This window comes from Felis catus, chromosome A3 (genome assembly GCF_018350175.1).
Source record: "Felis catus isolate Fca126 chromosome A3, F.catus_Fca126_mat1.0, whole genome shotgun sequence".
Lineage (NCBI taxonomy): Eukaryota > Metazoa > Chordata > Mammalia > Carnivora > Felidae > Felis > Felis catus.
Window position 1 is genome coordinate 24051653 of NC_058370.1, and position 21285 is coordinate 24072937.

Genomic DNA, 21285 nt, shown 5'->3' on the forward strand with positions numbered 1-21285 from the left:
AAGAGGGTTCCTGTTTCTCCACATCCTTTCCAGCATCTGTTGTTTTCTGAGTTGTTAATTTTAGCCCCTCTGACTGGTGTGAGGTGGTATCTCACTGTGGCTTTGATTTGTATTTCCCTGATAAGGAGTGACGTTGAGCATTGTTTCATGTGTCTGTTGGCCATCTGGATGTCTTCTTTGGAAAAGTGTCTATTCATGTCTTCTGCCCATTTCTTCACTGGATTATTTGGGTTTTTTGGGTGTGGAGTTTGGTGAATTCTTTATAGATTTTGGATACTAGCCCTTTATCCGATATGTCGTGTGCAAATATCTTTTCCCATTCCGTCGGTTGCCTTTTAGTATTGTCGGTTTTTTGCTTTGCAGTGCAGAAGCTTTTTATCTTGATGAGGTCCCAATAGTTCATCTTTGCTTTTAATTCCCTTGCCTTTGGAGATATGTTGAGTAAGAAATTGCTGCGGCTCAGGTAAAGAGGTTGTTGCCTGCTTTCTCCTCTAGGGTTTTGATGGTTTCCTGTCTCACATTTAGGTCTTTCATCCATTTTGAGTTTATTTCTGTGTATGGTATGAGAAAGTGGCCCAGTTTTATTCTGCTGCATGTTGCTGTCCACTTCTCCCAGCACCATTTGCTAAAGAGACTGTCTTTTTTCCATTGGATACTCTTTCCTGCTTTGTCAAAGATTAGTTGGCCATACATTTGTGGGTCCAATTCTGGGGTCTCTATTTTATCCCATTCGTCTGTGTCTGTTTTTGTGCCAATACCATACTATCTTGATGATTACAGCTTTGTAGTAGAGGCTAAAGTCTGGGATTGTGATGCCTCCCACTTTGGTTTTCTTCTTCAATATTACTTTGGCTATTCGGGGTCTTTTGTGGTTCCATACACGTTTTAGGATTGTTTATGCTAGCTTTGAGAAGAATGCCATACACCGATATTTTAAATTTAACCTAGTTTGGTGCTCAGGAAATCTTTATTCCCCAGGACAGTGTGCAACAGGAAGGTTAGAGGTTGCTGGTAGGTCCATCTTGGCTTTTGTCAAATGGCAGAAGGATAACTGCGAAGGAAACAGTGATAATAGATAGCCTGCCTTTGTGTTACAAGTATCTTTTCAGGCAGATCCATTTTAGGAAAGCAGAGGATCTGGAAATCTATCGCCTTAAAACTATTTGTGACTACATTCCTCTTGGGAATCCTTCTTGTGCAACCCAGGCATATCACAGATCACACCCTTTGACTTCCATTTCTGTGGATGTTCCCCAAGAAAATAATTCAAAAGGGAAAAGATGCATACAGATATTCCTAACAGCAAAGTTCATGACAAAGAAAACTTAGAAATGATCCAGTACCCTATAATGGAGGAACAAATAAATGATTGTATCTTAATGGAATGGGTCATTATACAACTTTAATTTAAAAATGTATATATAAATTCCTATGTTACGTGAAGAGGTAGTGAACAAGAATTAAGAAAACATGAAGGAATGAAATGTACTGTTAGGCTAAGTGAGAAATTAGGAGTGATAATTAAATTTTTTTAAAAATTTGATTCTTTAGATTTAACAATAACAAAAAAAAATACACAAGAAAGCATTATATTAAGTATACTCTGATTACAACTCTATAGAATTTTGTTTTTGTGTGTTAAGAAAGAGAAGACAAAGATGCAAACGGCAGGTACTGTAAGATTAAGAGGATAATTATCTTTTTATTCCTCTCTGTTTTTTTTTTTTTTTTAATATTTCTATAACTCTGAATAGAATACATATTGGAGGGGCACCTGGGTGGCTCAGTCAGTTAAGTGTCCAACTCTTGATTTCTGCTCAGGTCATGATCTCACATGATCGAGCCCTGTGTCATCTGTGCTCTCAGCACAGAGCCTACTTGGGATTCTCTCTCCCCTTCTCTCTGTGCCTTTCCCCTGCTCACACATGCTCTCTCGCTCAAAATAAATAAACTTTAAAAAAATGAATATAAAATGGAAAGGTAGATATCAAAACTATTCTGTGTGGTGAGGTTAAAGGTGATCTCTTTATACCTTTCTTTTTCTTTTTCTTTTATTTTGAGAGAGAGGGGGCAAGTGAGTAAGGGACAGAGAGAGGGAGAGAGAGAGAGAGAGAGAGAGAGAGAATCCCATGAGGGGCAGGGAGGGTGAGAGAGAAGTGGGGCTCGTCCGAAGTGGGGCTCGGGCTTACCCGATGTGGGGCTTGAGCTTACCCAATGCGGGACTCGGACTCATGAACCACAAGATCATGACCTGAACCAAAGTCTGATGCTTAACTGACTGAGCCACCCAGGCACCCCAATATACCTTTATTTTTCAAATTTCCTAAAATAAAAATTAATAAAAGAGAGGGTTTGATAAGGAAAGAGTTTCATGTCTGTTTGTATGGTGGTTTTCCTGGCCTGAGCAGGGATCATGGGTTCTTTCTCTGTGAGATTATAATCACACTAATAACCAACATTTACTGAACATCTAATCAGTGCCTGGTAATCTGTCTGACACATGAGGGAGATAAATTAAATATTTACGAGAGAACGATTTATGTGCCAGGCATTTTACCAGAATTATAACCCACTGAGGCAAATGTTTCTTTATAGATGAAGAAAGGAGGCTTAGATATGTTCAATTTGTTAATTCATTTATTCACCAGTATTTGAATGCTTGCTGTGTTCCAGGCCCTGTCCTCATGTAGTTTGTAGAGGGTAAGACACAACAGAAAAAAATAAAACAGACAAACACATAAGTTACAATGAAGGAAACAGATGAGCGGCTGAGAGAGAATGTTGGATGGGGACCTTACTTGAGAGAAGAAGGCCTCTCAGAGGTGTGATACTAGAGCTGATACTTCAAGAATCAGATGTGGGCGACGATGTTCTAGACAGAGGAAATATCATGTGTGAAGGTCCCAAGACAGGAAGGAGTTGGGTGTTTATCAGAAACAAAGAAAAGCGGTATGGCTACAGTCCAGGTGGGGGTGGGGGTGGAGGGAGGTGGGGCAGAGATCAATCAATGGAGGTCAGCACTACCGAGATCATGCAAGGCTTTCAGAGCTACAAGGAGGTGTCTTGACTTTATGCCGAGCCCATGGGAAGCCCTGAGGTCTGGTATATGCAGTAAGGCAGTTACTTTGGCTGCATGGGGAGAGTGGCGTGAGGGCAAGTGGTTGGAGCAGTGAGAAGACTATGAAAGTCATCCCAGTATAAGATGCTGGTGACCAGACCAAGTGGTGTCACTAGAGATAAAGCGAGATAAATCTTGATGTTTTGGAAAATGAAACTGACAGGAGTTGCTGACAGAATGGATGTGGGGGTAGGGGGGAAGGAAAGGGAGAAGTCAAGGATGACTGCCATTTGCTAAGTGCCATGTACTAAGAAGGGAGAGATGATGGTAGGGAGGCAACTTTGTGGGAAAGTGAGGGAACCAAGAATCCTGTTGGGGAAATGTTAAATTTGTTCTATCTGTGAGGCATCCTTAGGATATGTCAAAAAGGCCAGCTGTTTCCCTGCATGCTTGTGTTAATAGCTACTTCGCAACAGCTAGTAAAATTACAAATGCATGTATTTTTGGAACCAGCGATCCTAATTCTGGACATTTGTCTTACAGGTGACAGGTAAACTTTGCAGGTTTGAGGTGACATATGTACAATGCTATTTACTACACTATTACTTGTTACAGCAAATAACAAAACATTGGAACCAATCCAACCAGCTGTTAATAGGGAACTAGTTAACTTATGGTCCAAGCAGTGGAATACTATGCAACTATGTAATAGGAGGAAGGAGCCTTTTTATGTGCTTACATGGAAAAATCAAGATCTATTGTTAAATGAATGAAAGAAAGTGCAGAACAGTATATTTAATAAGCTATTTTTTACGTGGGAAAAATAATATATACTCACACATATTTATGTTTATAAACTAATACAAATTGATTTGGGGTATAGGGTAAGAGTGAGACTTAGTAAAATCAATTTCCTATTCTTAAAATTCTGAACCAGATGGCTGTTTAAAAACCATAGTGGCCAGCATTGACTGAGCAGGGACTTGGAATACAACCTCTCTCCCTCCCAATAATTTAACAAGAAAGACACTTTGTATTTTGCATCAGATGGATGCGGCTCAGAGAAGGTAAGTGTCTGGCCCAAGGCCACACAATGAATAAATGGCCAACTCAGGTTTGATTGCAGGCTTTTTTTGGCTCCGGAGCTGTTGATCTCTCTTCCCTGAGGTTGTATGTGAGGTTTGGTATGCGGAGTTTCTTTTGTATGTGGGTTTTTATGCCTGGTGGCTATCTGCCTGACAACTACTTGTCTCCTGTAGAGCCTCATTGGGGACATTGACAATGCCATGAGGACCTTCCTCAACTATTACACTGTATGGAAGCAGTTTGGGGGGCTCCCGGAATTCTACAACATTCCTCAGGGATACACAGTGGAGAAGCGAGAGGGCTACCCTCTTCGGCCAGGTAAGCAGTATCTCTGACCTATCACGACCTGCAGGCTCTTGTTCTCTGAACCACAAGCCCTCATTTGTATGAGCCTCCATGCGTCACAAGTGCTCACAAGTTCATTTTTCCTCTTATGCTTCCAGTGGCTCTCGGTGGTTTTCCTAGTAGGAATTATTTATCCGCATATTTATCCCCAGATAAGGAAACTGAAACCTAGTGGGCTGAACTGACTTGCCCAGGGCTAAGCGTAGGAGATAGGACTGGAACGCAGGCCTCTTAACTAAATCTTAGGCTCCTTCAAACTTGGGCAAGTGAGTGCAAAAGGGAGAGCCAATTTGACTCCCTTTGAGTTCCTGCCATCAGGATTTCAGAAGTGTAGACAAACTTCCTAAGTCACTGGGTCAGGTGAATTGTGCTTTTATGGTATGGAGTATTAGAACTCTGGAATGGACCTTAGGAATGAATCATCTGATCTCGTCCACCACCTCATCTGCAGCTCAGAAATCAAGGCGCAGAGAAGGAAGGTATTACACACTAGATAACTGTCTTAAAGTTCCTTTCCAGCCCTGATCCTCTGATTCACTAGAGGAAAGTTAAACACTGTGAGGAGGAGAAGGGAAAGGGGGCCAGAGGAAGGAAGTTTAGTCAGCACACACAGTCATCCCCCACCCCAAAGTGGGTTACATTTCCATTGTTAGACTCTTCCCATCTTCCCACCTGAATGCCTTTGAGCTGTGGGAGGCCTTCTGGTAGCTACTGCCCATTCTGCCCACCACCCCCCCCAACCCCATTTCCTTCCTTCTCTAGCTCAAGAGATTGTTGTGGGAGTTGAGGAAGGGGGAACAGAAGAAGATGTAAAACAGTGACTGAAAAGAATAAATTAGTCACTTCGATTCCTAGAGGCTGCTGTTATTGGTATTTCTCATGTGTTTGTTATCCTAGCTTTTTTGTTTTTGTTTTTTTAACTTTTTAATGTTTATTTTTGAGAGAGAGACAGAGACAGAGCATGGACAGAACAGAGGAGGGGGGAGGAGCAGAGAGAGAGGGAGACACAGAATCCGAAAAAGGCTCCAGGCTCTGAGCTGTCAGCACAGAGCCTGACCATAGGGCCCAAACTCAAGAACAGTGAGATCATGACCTGAGCTGAAATAGGCTGCCCAGCCCACTGAGCCACCCAGGTGCCCCTGTTTTTGTTTTGTTCTATTTGTTTTGTTTTGTTTTGTTTTTAAGAGAAAACTCTCAGAAGGTATTATACCCAGTGTTACCAACAGGTAAAATGAAGACAGTTTGGGACTAAATGTAGGACGTAGGCTTGTGCATTCTCAGAGTTAGAGGGAAACTGAGAGGACTTCTAACTGGGATCGCCCTGTCATTGCCCTGGCAGGTGGTTTTCTAGTCTTTGTTGAGTTAGCACCATGACAGGGAGCTCACTACTTACAGAGGCACCCTGTTCCATTTGCAGGATAGGGTGGCAGGAAGGCATCAATGGAAAGAAAGGCACCACAGCCAGGAATCCAATAATGCCTTAGTCCAGTCACCCTTCCTACCTAAAACAAAAGCGAATGGGAGATAAGGTGCTTCTCTTTCATTAGATTGGCCAGTGTGTTACGCTCTGGTACATGTATCTGATCGGCAGTAATGAAGCACAGAACCTAGTCTAAAGGTCTCAGAGGGCTTTTACCTCCCCCTAAATCCAAATCTAAGCCTGAGTTGTCACCTTGTTCTAGAGAGTTGGCCAATATACAAGAAATTAAAGCAGTGATAGCATACATAGGCCTATATGTGAGGAAGAGAAAACAAGATGGCTGGCTCTGGGTGCGCTGATCCAGCCAGCTGCGAACAACAGAAGAGGCTTCCGGGAGCACTGTCTTTTCTTTCTTTGAATTTAAATTTTTTTTAAGGGTTATTTCTTTTTGAGAGAGAGAGAGAGAGAGACAGAGCGTGAGCAGGGGAGGGGCAAAGAGAGAGGGAGACACAGAATCTGAAGCAGGCTTCAGGTTCTGAGCTATGAGCACAGAGCCCGACACAGGGCTTGAACTCCCAGACCACGAGATCATGACCTGAGCCGAAGTCAGATGCTTAAACGACTGAGCCACCCAGGCGCCCCTCTTTTCTTTCTTTGAACACACACAGTGTGTTCACTTACAAGTAAATGTACCCCAATCTGTGTCTTAGAATATGAGCAGTTAGATCAGTAATTGTCTATAGACCTGTGGGGTAAAGGGAGGGAGAGGTGGGAGAGAACTGGGAGACAGGCAGAGATCTTTTTTCCTAAAGGAAGAAATAGAACTTGCAATAATAAATCAAAAGGGAGACAAGTGCTGGTCAAGGCCCAGGAGGAAACAGGGAAGGAGATTGGGAGGAGAGATTGGTCTATGGAGGGGAGAGTTCTCTCCTCTCTGAGAAAAGACAGGTGAAAAAATAGAAACGTCTGTTGAGCTGTAGCTTCCACCCACTGGGACCACCCTAGAAGTCGAATCTTTCTTTTCCATACTAGCTCTTCAGATATTTGAAAGCAGTAAACATAGGTTCCTGGGTTTTCTTTTCTCCAGAATAAACTTTCTCTTCAGGACAAACTCCTTTTAGCTAATATTCATCTGAAAATGGGGCCTATGCCTGTCAAATTCCAGTTGTGGTTACAGAATAGGGTAAGACTATTGCCTTGTTCTGGGCCCAGTGAAATGGTAGCTGTTCCTTTGTTAGATTGAAGATTGGCTCTTGAATATCTTAACCTTCATCTTTTTGTCCATCCCATCTCAGAAAGGGCCTCATAATGATAGGCTTATACTCTTAAACTTTAGGATTAAGTTAGGCTGTTAGTGACAGAAAATGAGTAGTGCTTAATTAAGATAGATATTTCGGAGTGCCTGGGTGGCTCAGTCAGTTAAGTGTCCGGCATCCACTCAGGTCATGATCTCATGGTCCGTGGGTTTGAGCCCTGCGTCAGGCTCTGTGCTGACAGCTCAGAGCCTGGAGCCTGCTTCAGATTCTGTCTCCCTCTCTCTCTGACCCTCCCCCGTTCATGCTCTGTCTCTCTCTGTCTCAAGAATAAATAAACGTTAAAAGAACATTTTTTTTGAATAAATAAATAAAATAAGATAGACATTTCTTTCTCACTTTTGGCCTCATATGGCTCTCTGTGTTGTCAGGGACCTTAATCCTACACCTGGCTGCTGGGAATAGTTGTCAGTCTAAGCAGTTGCGTGCTTGGCTATAGTTAAGGATTCTGTTACTAAGGAAGAAGGAAGGGACAAATATGGGGAGACATGGAGCAGCCTCCGCCACCTCTCCATCCCAGAGCCTAGCTGGCTGTCTTTCCCTTGGGGTGGGAGTCCATGGTCAGTTTTAATGCTGATCTCCACTAAGCTTCAGCTTTGGGTATGTTGGCTCTGAAAACTCAGCATTGAGTTGTCCTGTGTTCTTCCTGGTTGGGGCCCTGTGGACAGGGTAGGGAAGGAAGGAGTCTCACCCCCTGAGGTGGGCCCCAAGCCTTCTCTGCTCAGCCCCTGGATGAGAAGGGTCTGCCTTGGACTTTACAGAACTCATTGAGAGCGCAATGTACCTCTACCGTGCCACGGGGGATCCCACCCTCTTAGAACTTGGAAGAGATGCCGTGGAATCCATCGAAAAAATCAGCAAGGTGGAGTGTGGATTTGCAACAGTAAGTGTTTCCATTGGCCCAAGAGTTGAGAAATGTCTCCCCCTGCTGATAAAGACTGGAATATTAACATTGAAGTTACCTTAGAAATGTACATATGCCTTTATTTTATAGATGGCATGACTGAAGAACAGAGAAGCCAAGAGTCTTGCTAAAAGGTCACAAAGCTAGTAGAGGTAGAACTAAGGGTTCATTCTCAGGGATTTGACTCTATGCTCTTGTCATTGTCTCTGCATCAGGGGTCCTCAAACTGTCTCATAAGCTACTGTACAAGGGTGAATTTTGTGAGAAGTTTTGTGGAAAGTCTTGTTAGGTGGATTTTAGAAGGGAGATATAAAGTCCCATGGCCTTATATTCACACCACAGAGTCTTTAATGAAACTGTCCTAGTAGCTTCACAGATGTTTATTGAATGTCTTTTATGCACCAGGCACCATGCTAGGCTAATGGTTCTAGCAATGAACAAAGACCAAGCCCCTGAGCTGGCATTTTAGTAAGAAAAACAACGACCGTGTATGTAGGAGACAGAAAGAAGACCAGTATGGCTGGAGTAACATGAACACGGAGGAAAGGGGAAGAGATAATGTCCCAGAAGGAGGCAGAGGTTGTATCATGTAGAGCTTTGTATAAGCTGTGGGAAAGAATTTGCATTTTGTTCTACTTAGAACGAGAAGCCTTGGTAGGATTGACAGCAGAGCAGTGACCTGATCTGATCTGTATTTTAGAAAGATCACTCTGGCTGCTCTGTGGAAAGGGGATTGAAAGGGTCAAGGGGAAGAGCCGTGTCACATCCTTAGAGGACCCAAGCAGGCAAGATGTAAATAAATGATCATTACAGATACGTAAAAAACAGATGTGTAAGAAAATTTTCTGGAAGAAAATTCACCAAAAAGTCTACAGAGGAATTTTAGGGTACGGGATTAAAAACAGAACAACAAAAAAAAATCCCTCTCTTTAAAAATTTTGTGTTGTGGTTATATTCTGTAAGGAGAATATATATACATCTATTTAAAGAAAAGACCTATATATGTAGAGGGAAAATAAAGCAGTGATCTGTTTTAGTTTCTAAATATGTTGTATTTTGTGAAAAGCCAAAGTGGTTAAGTCCATTGGGGCCTTCTTATGAACATTTGACTGATTTCCATGAAAATGAAAGCCTTCTGGAGGTCTTCCAAGGCAAATGATGGGAATAGGCGTCAGACTCCTCGGCCTTTGACAAAGAAGGCAAGAAAATAATTCTTGGCACATCAAGTCCATATTTTAGTCATTTTTTTGTGTGAAAAATAGATGCCACTGAGAATTAGTTTTAAGAAAATATATCTCAAATTCTGAGAGGATAAAATAAATGTAGGAAGTAAACTTACTCATCCATGACTGTAAACTTAGTATGAATTTTTCTTCATAAAGACTTCTAATTAGTTATTATAGTAGCAAAAACTTGGATTAGCTAAGTAAATGATGCTACATTTTTATAATGTCATTAAAGGGGATGATTAGATGTGTATGTGTATGGTCACAATAAAAGCAGGTTAATGGAGATAGGAATTGTCTTGTCCCTAGGGAGGTTAGGGAAGACCCTGTGATCAGGCAGTATTTGAGCAGAGACCCGAAGGCAGTGAGGGAGCAAGCGGTAGGAAGGGTGAGTGATCCAGGTAGAAGCAATGCAGAACCAGTGGAGTGCAATGCAGAAAGAACAAGCATTGCAGAGAACCAGTGGCGTGCACACATTTGCTCACAGAAGAGGAAGGCCATTCGCCGGACCCACGAGAACAAGGGAGAGCATGTAAGAGAGGTCAGGGAGAGAGCAGGGGCCAGGCTGTGAGGACCTGTTAAGCCATGATAAGGACTTTGGTTTTTAGTCTGCCATGAAGTGGGATGTCAACAGAGGGTTTTCAGTGGAGGAGTGACAGCTAAGACTTACCCTATAAATAAGCTTTAGGGTTAAGGATGGAAGCGGGAAGCCCTGTTGGAAGTTGTGCCAGTCCGGGTGGGAGTCAGTGGTCCAGGCTTGGGAAAAGGTGAAACTCTGAAACGTAAAGTGATTTTCCCAAAGGCCCTTAGCTGCTCGGTGGCAGGGCAGGAATTCCTAACGTGGTCCCCTGGCCCTCTCTGCTGCCCTGTGATACCACTTCTGACTTGCTGCCTTCTTCCTCGTGGCAGATCAAAGATCTGCGAGACCACAAGCTTGACAACCGTATGGAGTCTTTCTTTCTGGCCGAGACTGTGAAATACCTCTACCTTCTGTTTGACCCAACCAACTTCATTCACAACAATGGCTCCACCTTTGACGCGGTGATAACCCCTTATGGGGAGTGCATCCTGGGGGCTGGGGGTTACATCTTCAACACAGAAGCGCACCCCATCGACCCCGCTGCCCTGCACTGTTGCCAGAGGCTGAAGGAAGAGCAGTGGGAAGTGGAAGACTTGATGAGGGAATTCTACTCTCTCAAACGGAACAGGTCAAGATTTCAGAAAAAAACGATGAGCTCGGGGCCATGGCAACCTCCAGCAGGGCCGGGAACGTCCTCCTCTGAAAACGAAGACGAGGCAAGGGACAAGAGGCCTACCAAGCAGAAAATCCCACTCCTCAGCTGCCCAAGTCAGCCCTTTACCTCCAAGCTGGCATTACTGGGACAGGTTTTCCTGGACTCCTCGTAACCACTGGATGACTTTTTTGTTTTGTGTTTGATATAAAATATGACAATAACTCTGCTTTTGACTGTCATGGTTTTCTATTTTACATATTGGGTTGTCTCAGGAGATTTCATTCAAAGAAAGTATTCATGGCTTAAAAAAAAAAAATGAGTCTAATTTATTTTTCTCATACAGTTGAAGGAACAGCTGAACCCGTAATCAGCCGGCTCCATAGACCCCAGGGGTTGATGGTTGAATCTTCCTTCCTTTGAAGGCTCCCTTCTTCCAGTATCTCCAGGGAGAGTGTTGTTAGGACTGTGTTCATCACGTCTTGCCCCTGCCTGTGCTTCTGCCCTTGAAGGTACCCACCTGTCTGTCCACGCAACACAGACTGATGAAGCACCTTTGTGTGCCAGCCTCAACCTTAGTGTTCAGCGTGGACAAGGCAGTTTTTATTCTCGGGAAAACAAAATTCTAGCGGAGAGAAATAAACTACTAGATACATAAGATAGCATTGTGGGAAGTGTCATAAAGATAATGGGATGTATGCTAGAAAATAAAGGGGGCAAGAAATCTACCTTAGACAGGGTGGTCAGGAAAGGCCTATAAGGAAGTGAGTTTTTAAACATTTAATTATGGAAAATTGACAATAAACAGAAGTGAGGAGAACAGGACAATAATCCCCCTATGTGTTGGGGCGCCTGGGTGGCTCAGTCGGTTAAGCGTCCGACTTCAGCCAGGTCACGATCTCTCGGTCCGTGAGTTCGAGCCCCACGTCAGGCTCTGGGCTGATGGCTCAGAGCCTGGAGCCTGTTTCCGATTCTGTGTCTCCCTCTCTCTCTGCCCCTCCCCCGTTCATGCTCTGTCTCTCTCTGTCCCAAAAATAAATAAACGTTGAAAAAAAAAATTAAAAAAAAAAAATAATAATCCCCCTATGTGCTCATCACCCAACTCTAGCAAACCCAGCTTCAAAGATGGTCATCTCATAGTCCTCTTTATTTCATTTATATCCGCACTAGATCATTTAGAATGACGTGGTCATTCTAAATCCCAAATATCATTTCATAAGTATTTCAGAATATACCTCCAAACACACCTATGAAAATCAATAATTCTTCCTTGGAGATTATAATCTCCAAGTCTTTAATTATGTTCAACATTTTTATTGCTTTATAAATATAGTTTGTTTGAATCAGGATCCAAATAGGGTACATGTGTTTGCAATTAGTTGATCTGTCTCTGAAGTCTTCTAGTCTATAGATGTTCTCTATTTTTTTAATTTTCTAAAATTTATTTATTTTGAGAGACAGAGCATATGCTCGTGTGAGTAGGGGAGGGGCAGAGAGGGAGAGGGAGAGGGAGAGGGAGAGAGAGAGAGAGAGAGAGAGAGAGAGAGAGAGAGAGAGAGAGAGAATCCTGAGCAGATTCCAGACACTGTCAGCACCGAACCTGATGTGGGACTCGAACCCACCACCAAACCATCAGATCGTGACCTGAGCCAAAACCAAGAGTTGGACATTTAACCAACTGAGCCACCCAGGCTCTTTATTTATTTTTTTTTAATCAATTTTGTTGAGATATGACTTACATACAATAAACTGTACCCACTTCATACATTTTCATAAGTTTTGGCAAACTTAGTCACCTGTGTAACCACCACAATCAAGATACAGAACTTTCTGGGATGATGGAATGTTCTAATAGAACTATTTAAATGATTGCAGTGTCCCACTGAGTAGCAACTACATGTGGCTGCTGTTAACCCCCCAAAACATGGCTCTGTGACTAAGGAACTGAATTTATTAATTTTTAGTAGACTTTATATTTTAGAAGAGATTTAGGTTCACACCAGTCTTGAGCAGAATGTACAGAGATTTCCCATATACCCCCTGCTCCTACACCCCTATAGCCTTCCCCCATTACCAACACCTTCTACCAAAGTGGAACATTGTTACAATTGAGATACTACATTGACACATTGTTATCATCGAGTCCACAGTTTACATTGCGGTTCACTCTTGGTGATGTACCTTCTCTGGGTTTTGACAAATGTGTAATGACATGTATTAACCATTATAGTTTCATACAGAGTAGTTTCCCTGCCCTAAATTCCTTTGTGTTCTCCTGTTCATCCCTTTCTCCCCACAACTCTGGCAACCAGAGATTTTTTACTGTTTCCATAGTTTTGCCTTTTCCAGAATATCGTATCCAGATTAGCTTCTTTCACTTAGTAATATGCATTTAGGTTTCCTCCATGTCTTTTCATTGTTGACAGCTCTTTTCTTTTTAGTAGATTCTCTGGATGTACCAGTTTATTGAACCATTCACCTACTGAAGCATCTTGGTTATTTCTTTTTTTTTTTTTTTAATTTTTTAAAATCTTTATTTGAGAGCAGGGGAGGGGTGGAGAAAGAGAGGCAGAGTGCGAGCAGGGGAGGAACAGAGACAGAGGGAGACACAGAATCCAAAGCAGGCTCTGAACTGTGAGCACAGAACCCGACACAGGACTCAAACTCACGAACTGTGAGTTCATGGCCTGGGCCGAAGTTGGACGCTTAACCGACTGAGCCACCCTGGTGCCCCTTGGTTATTTCTAAGTTTTGGTGAATTATGAATAAACCTGCCATAAACATCTGTGTGTGAGTATTTGTGTGGATATAAGTTTTCAACTCCTGTGGGTGGTTATCAAGGAGCATAATTGCTGCATCATATGGTAAGAGTATGTTTAGTTTTTTTTTTATTAACTTGTTTTATTTTTTATATTTTTAAATTTACATCCAAATTAGTTAGCATATAGTGCAACAATGATTTCAGGAGTAGATTCCTTAGTGCTCCTTACCCATTTAGCTCATCCCCCCTCCCACAATCCCTCCCGTAACCCTCAGTTTGTTCTCCATATTTATGAGTCTCTTCTGTTTTGTCCCCCTCCCTGTGTTTATATTATTTTTGTTTCTCTTCCCTTATGTTCATCTGTTTTGTCTCTTAAAGTCCTCATATGAGTGAAGTCACATGATTTTTGTCTTTCTCTGACTAATTTCACTTAGCATAATACCCTCCACTTCCATCCATGTAGTTGCAAATGGCAAGATTTCATTCTTTTTGATTGCTGAGTAATACTCCATTGTATAGATATACCACATCTTCTTTATCCATTCATCCATCAATGGACATTTGGGCTCTTTCCATACTTTGGCTATTGTTAATAGTGCTGCTATAAACATGGGGGTGCCTGTGTCCCTTTGAAACAGCACACTGTATCCCATGGATAAATGCCTAGCAGTGCAATTGCTTGGTCGTTGGGTAGTTCTATTTTTAGTTTTTTGAGGAACCTCCATACTGTTTTCCAGAGTGGCTGCACCAGCTTGCATTCCCAAGAGTATGCTTAGTTTTGTAAGAAACCCCCAGACTGTCTTCCAAAGGGGCTGTGCCATTTTTCATTCCCACTGATAATGTATGACAGCATTCCTGTTGCTCCATATTCTCACCAGCATTTGTTATTGTTAGTGTTTTAAATTTTGGCCATTCCGATAGGTATGTGGTGGTATTTCATTATTGTTTTAGTTTACATTTCCCTGATGACATATTATGTGGAGCATCTTTTGCTATGCTTTTTGCCATCTGTGCATCTTCTTTGGTGAGGTGTCTGTTAAGGTCTTTGGCATTTTATAATCAAGTTTTGCTGTTGTTGTTCAGCTTTATGTGTTCTTTATATATTCTGGATAAAAGTTCTTTATCACATATGTCTTGCATATATTTTCTCCCAGTCTGTGGCTTGTCTTTTCATTCTCTTGAACTCTTACTTTCATTGAAATTTGTTTGTTGAAGAAACTGCATTGTTAGTCTTACAGAATTTCTGATATAATGAGTTTTGCTAATTTCACCCCTGTGGTATTATTTAATATATATCTTCTTTTTTTCTTTTTGTAAATTGATACTAAGATTTAGAGGCTTCATCAGATTCAGATTTTTTAATTTTGTTTTTCTTTTCCAAGAATGGTTCGTAAGTGGTGTTGTGTACTTCAGTCAGAAGACATGTATGTTTAGTTGTCTTTATAACAGCCACTAGTTTTTTGTTTTTGTTTTACTTTTTTTATTCAAGCATAATTATCATACAGTGTTACATTAGTTTCAGGTGTACAAATATAATGATTCAACAATTCTGTACATTTCTCAGTGTTCAAGATAAGTGTACTCATATTTTTTTATTAATTTTGTATCTTAATTACAGTATGATTAGCATACATGTTATATTAGTTTTGGGTGCACAATATAGCAATTCAACCATTCTATACATTACTCAGTGCTCATCACGATAAGTGTACTACTCTTTAATCCCCATCATCTATTTTATCCATCCCCTACCCACCTCCCCCTGATAATCGTCAGTTTTTGTTTTTTTGTTTTAAATTTTTTAAATGTTTATTTATTTTTGAGAGAGACAGAGACAGAATGCGAGTGGGTTAGAGGCGGAGAGAGAGAGGGAGACACAGAATCCAAAGCAGGCTCCAGGTTCTGAGCTGTCAGCACAGAGTCCGACAGGGGACTCGAACTCATGAGTTGTGAGATCATGACCTGAGCCGAAGTCAGACACTCAACTGACTGAGCCACCTAGGCGCCCTTGTCTTCTTCTTCATCTTTTTTTTTTTTTAATGTTTATTTATTTTTGAGAAAGAGAGAGACAGAGACAGAGCACAAGCAGGGAAGGGGTAGAGAGGGAGACACAGAATCTGAAGCAGGCTCCAGGCTGTGAGCTGTCAGCACACAGGGCTCAAACTTACGAACTGCAAGATCATGACCTGAGCTGAAGTTGGACGCTTAACTGACTGAGTCACACAGGCACCCCACCATCAGTTTGTTTTCTATAGTTAAGAGTATGGGGGCACCTGGGTGGCTTATTCGGTTGAGTGTCCAACTCTTAGTTTCTGCTCAGGTCATAATCTCACTGTTCATGAGTTCGAGCCCCACATCAGGTTCTGTGCTGACAGCATGGAGCCTGCTTAAAATTCTCCCTCCCTCTCTCTCTCTGTCTCTCTCTGTCTCTCTCAATAAATAAATAAATAAATAAATAAATAAATAAATAAATAAATAAATAAATAAATAAATAAATAAATAAATAAATAAATAAATAAATAAATAAATAAGAGTCTGTCTCCTGGTTTGTCTTTGTGTGTGTGTCTTTTTTGTTCATTTGTTTTTAAATTTCACTTATGCGTGAAATCATATGGTATTTGTCTTTCTCTGCCTTACTTCACTTGGCATTACACTCTCTAATTCTGTCCATCTTGTTGCACGTGGCAAGATCTAACTTTTTTGTAGCCAAATAATATTCTGTTGTGTACATACCACACCTTCCTTATACATTCATCTATCAGTGGAAACTTGGACTGCTTCCATAATTTGGCTGTGGTAAATAATGGTGCAATAAACATTGGGGGGAATTAGTATTTTTGTATTTTGGGGGTAAATACCCAGTAGTGCAATTATTGGATTGCAGGGTAGTTTTGTTTTTAAGTTTCTGAGGAAGCTCCATGCAGTTTTCTATAGCGGCTGCACCAGTTTGCGTTTCCACCAACAGAGCATGAGGGTTCCTTTTTCTCCACCTCTTTGCCAACATTTGTTGTTTCTTGTACTTTTGATTTTAGCCATTCTGACAGGTGTGAGGTGATATCTCACTGTGGTTTTGATTTGCACTTTCCTGATGACAAATCAGGATCAAATGATGTTGAGCATCTTTTCATGTGTCTGTTGGCCATCTGTGTATTTTCTTTGGAGAGATGTCTGTTCATGTCTTTTGCCATTTTTTAATTGGATTATTTGGGTGGTTTTGGCATTGAGTTGTATAAGTTCTTTATGTATTTTGGATATTAACCTTTTATCAGATATGTCATTTGCAAATACTCTCTCCCATTCAGTATGTTGTCTTTAAGTTTTGTTGATTGTTTCCTTTGCTGTGCAGAAGCTTTTTATTTTGATGTAGTCCTAAAAATTTATTTTTGCCCCATTTCCCTGCCTCTGTAGACATATCTAGAAAGATGTTGCTATGGTTGATGCCAGAGAAATTACTGACTGTACTCTCTTCTAGGATTTTTATGGTTTCATGTCACAGATTTAGGTCCTTAATCCATTTTGAGTCCATTTTTGTGGATGGTATAAGAAATCAATCCAGTTTCTTTTGCATGTAGCTGTCTAGTTTCCCCAACATCATTTGTTGAAGACACTGTCTTTTTCCCATTGCATATTATTTCTTCCTTTGTTGAAGATTAATTAACCATATAATTGTGGGTTTGTTTCTTGGTTTTCTATTCTGTTCCATTGACCTTTGTGTCTGTTTTTGTGCCAGTGCCATACTGTTTTGATTACTACAGCTTTGTAATAAAAGTCAGGAATTGTGATGCCTCCAGTCTTATTTTTCTCTTTTTCAAGATTGCCTTAGCTATTTGGAGTCTTTTGTGGTTCCATATACATTTTAGGATTATTGTTCTATGCCCATGAAAAATGATCTTGGTGTTTTGATAGGGATTGCATTAACTGTGTAGATTGCTTTGTGTAGTATAGACATTTTAACAATATTAACAGTCCATGAATATGTGATGTCTTTCCATATCTTTGTGTCATCTTCAATTTCTTTCATCAGTGTTTTATAGTTTTCAGAGTAGAGCTCTTTCATCTCCTTGGTTAAGTTTATTCCTAGGTATTTTATTCTTTTTTTTAAATTTTTTTAAACATTTTTATTTATTTTTGAGACAGAGAGAGACAGAGCATGAATGGGGGAGGGGCAGAGAGAGAAGGAGACACAGAATCGGAAGCAGGCTCCAGGCTCTGAGCCATCAGCCCAGAGCCCGACGCGGGGCTTGAACTCACGGACCGTGAGATCATGACCTGAGCTGAAGTCGGATGCTCAACTGACTGAGCCACCCAGGTGCCCCGGTATTTTATTCTTTTTGATGCAGTTGCAAATGGGGATTGCTTTCTTAATTTCTTTCTCCCCACTTTATTGTTTTTTCTTCTTTTTTTCTCTATCCCAGTATCTACCAACATCTGGAATTCTGATAGATATTTTATAGTTTTCACAATATAGGCATTTCACTTCTTAAGTTTATTCCTAGGTATTTTATTATTTTTGATGCAGTTGTAAATGGGATTGTTTTCTTAATTTCTCTTCCTGCTGTTTCATTATTAGTGTACAGAAACACAACAGATTTCTGTACATTGATTTTGAATCCTATGACTTTACTGAATTTATTATCAGTTCTAGTAGTTTTTTGGTGGAGTCTTTATGGTTTTCTATATATAGTATCATGTCATCTGCAAATAGTGAAAGTTCTACTTCTGTCTTACCAATTTGAATGTCTTTTATTTCTCTGTGTCACCTAATTGCTGTGGCTAGGACTTCCAGTACTATACTGAATAAAAGCGTTGGGAGTGAACATCCTTGTCTTGTTCCTGACCTAAGGGGAAAATCTCCCAGTTTTTCACCATTGAGTATGATGTTAGCTGGGTTTTTCATATAAGGTCTTTATTATGTTGAGGTGTGTTCCCTTAAACTTACTTTGTTGAGAGTTTTTATCATGAACTGATGTTGTACTTTGTCAAATGCCTTTTCTGCATCTATTGAAATGATCATAAGGTTTTCATCCTTTCTTTTATTGATGTGATGTATCATGTTGGTTGATACACAAATTTGAAGCACTCTTGCATCCTAAGAACAAATCCTACTTGATCATGGTAAATGATTTTTTTTTTTTTTATGTATCATTGGATTTGGTTTGCTAGTATTTTGTTGACGATTTTTGCATTTATGTTCATCAGAGACATTGGCCTGTAGTTCTTTCTTTTTGTGGTGTCTATCTGGTTTTGGTACCAGAGTAATTCTGGCCTCATAGAATGAATTTGGAGGTTTTCCTTCATTTTCTATTTTTTGGAATAGTTCGAGAAGAATGGGTTATTTTTTTTAAAGATTTTATTTTTAAGTAATCTACATCCAACATGGGACTTGAACTCACAATCCCAAGATCAAGATTCTTATGCTCTACCAACTGTGGCAACCAGGAGCGCAAGAAGAATAGGTATGAACTCTTCTTTATATGTTTGGTAGAATTTGCTTGTGAAGCTCTCTGGTCCTGGACTTTTGTTTGTTGGGAGTTTTTTGATTACTGAATAAATTTCATTGCTGGTAATTGGTATGTTCAAATTTCTATTTCTTTCTGCTTTAGTTTTAGTAGGTTGTATGTTTCTAGGAGTTAATCAATTTCTTCTGTTGTCTAATTTTTTGACAATATAGGTTTTCATAATACGCTGTTACAATTGTTTGCATTTCTGTGGTATTGGTTGTTTCCTCTCCATTTATGATTTTGTTTATTTGGGTTTCTCTTTCTCTCTCTACCTTCCTCCCTTCCTCCCTCCCTCCATCCCTCCCTTCTTCCCTCTTTTGATGAGTATTTTCTTTTCTTCTTTTGATGAGTCTTGCCAGAGGTTTATCAATTTTGTTAATCTTTTCAAAGAACTAGCTCCTGTTTTCATAGATCTGTTCTATTGTTTTTTAGTTTCTATATTATTTATTTTTGCTCTAATATTTATTATTTCCTTCCTTTTGCTGGGTTTGTGTTTTATTCTTCTTTTTCTAGCTCCTTTAGATGTAAGGTTAGGTCATTTATTTGAAATTTTTCTTGCATCTTGAAGCAGGCCTGTATTGTTATAAACTTTCCTCTTAGAACCACTTTGGCCACATCCCCAAAATTTTGGACCACTGTATTTTAATTTTTATTTGTTTCCATGTACTTTTTGGTTTTTTCTTTGATTTCTTGGTTGACCCATTGATTGTTATTTAACCTCCTTGTGTTCATGCTTTTTCCAGATTTTTTCGTATGGTTGATTTCTCGTTTCATAACATTGTGGTCAGAAAAGATGCATGGTATGACTTTGATGTTTTTACATTTGTTGAGACTTGTTTTGTGGCCTAATATGTGATCTATTCTGGAGAATGTCCCATGTGCACTTGAAAAGAATGTATATTCTGCTGTTTTAGGATGAAATGTTCTGAATATATCTGTTAAATATATCTGGTCCAGTGTGTCATTCGAAGCCAGCTTCCTTGCTGATTTTCTGTTTGGATGATCTGTCCATTGATGCGAGTGAGTATTGAAGTCCCCTACTATTATTGTATTACTATTGATTATTTCCTTTATGTTTGTTATTAACTGCTTTATGTATTTGGGTGCTTTCACATTGGGTGCATAAATATTTACAATTGTTATATATTCTTGTTGGATTATCCCTTTTACTGTAATACAGTGTCCCTCTTTGTCACTTGTTACAGTCTTTGTTTTAAAGCCTATTTTTTCTAATATAAATATTGCTACCCTGGCTTTCTTTGACATCCATTTGCATAATAAATATTTCTCCATCCCCTCATTTTCAATGTTTGTTTATTTTTGAGAGACAGAGAGATAGGGCGCAAGCAGGGGAGGGGCAGAGAGAGGGAAACACAGAATCAGACTCCATGCTCTGTCTGAGCTGTCAGCACAGAGCCCAAGGAGGGGCTCAAACTCATGAACTGTGAGATCATGACCTGAGCCAAAGTCAGATACTTAACCGACTGAGCCACCCAAGCACCCCTCCATCCCCTCATTTTCAATCTGCCAGTGTCTTTTGGTCTGATTTGAGTCTCAAACCAGTATATAGATGGGTTTTGGTTTTTTATTCATTCTGTCACCCTATGATTTTTTTTATTGGAGTGTTTAGTCCATTTACATTCAAAGTAATTATTGATAGATATGTATTTATTGCCATTTTCTTATTTTCTGGTTATTCCTATAGATTTTCTCTGATCCTTTCTTCTCTTGCTCTCTTTCATGGTTTGTTGGCTTTCTTTAGTGGAATACTGGGATTTCTTTCTTTTTATTCTGTGCATATGTTTTTGATTTGTGGTTACCATTAGGTTTGTATATGACATCTTCTGCATTAGCAGTCTATATTAAGTTGATGGTTTGCTTAAGTTTAAGCCCATTCTTACTCCTCTCCCTGCCACGGGTTAGGTATACAGTGTCATATCCCTTTTATTTTATGATTCCTTTGACTGATTTTTACAGAAATATTTTTTTTTACTGCTTTTGTATTTTTTACTTTTCATATTCTCACTTATTATGGTCTTCCCTTTCCACTCAAAGAGTCCCCTTTAATATTTTTTTTGTAGGGCTGTTTTAGTGGTCATAAACTCCTTTAGTTTTCGTTTGTTTTGTTTATCTCTTCTTCTATTCTGAATGGTAGTCTTCCTGGACAGAGTATTCTTGGCTGCAGGTTTTTTCCCTTTCAACACTTTGATTATATCATGCCACTTCCTTTGACTTGCAGAGTTTCTGCTGAAAAATCCACTGATAGCTTTATGAGGTTTCCTTTGTATGTAACTGTCTTCTTTTCTCTTGCTGCCTAAAAAATTTTTTTCAAGGTGCCTGGGTGGCTCAGTCAGTTAAGCATCTGACTTCAGCTCAGGTCATAATCTCATGGTTCATGGGTTCGGGCCCTGCATCAGGCTCTGTGCTGACAGCTCAGAG

The 21285-nt window shown here is 40.2% G+C and overlaps 1 protein-coding gene across 4 annotated transcripts in view; it reads left to right on the forward strand.

Moving 5' to 3' along the window:
• EDEM2 (ER degradation enhancing alpha-mannosidase like protein 2) overlaps positions 1-10813 on the forward strand; it is a 127358-nt gene extending 116545 nt beyond the window's left edge. For all 4 annotated transcript variants that reach the window (XM_019826610.3, XM_023251304.2, XM_023251305.2 and 1 more), the window contains 3 exons: positions 4318-4462; positions 7984-8105; positions 10262-10813. In XM_019826610.3, the coding sequence (XP_019682169.1) occupies positions 4318-4462; positions 7984-8105; positions 10262-10759 (765 nt within the window). In that variant the 3' untranslated portion in view covers positions 10760-10813. The remainder of the gene's footprint in view (positions 1-4317; positions 4463-7983; positions 8106-10261) is intronic.
• The last annotated feature ends 10472 nt before the right edge of the window (positions 10814-21285 follow it).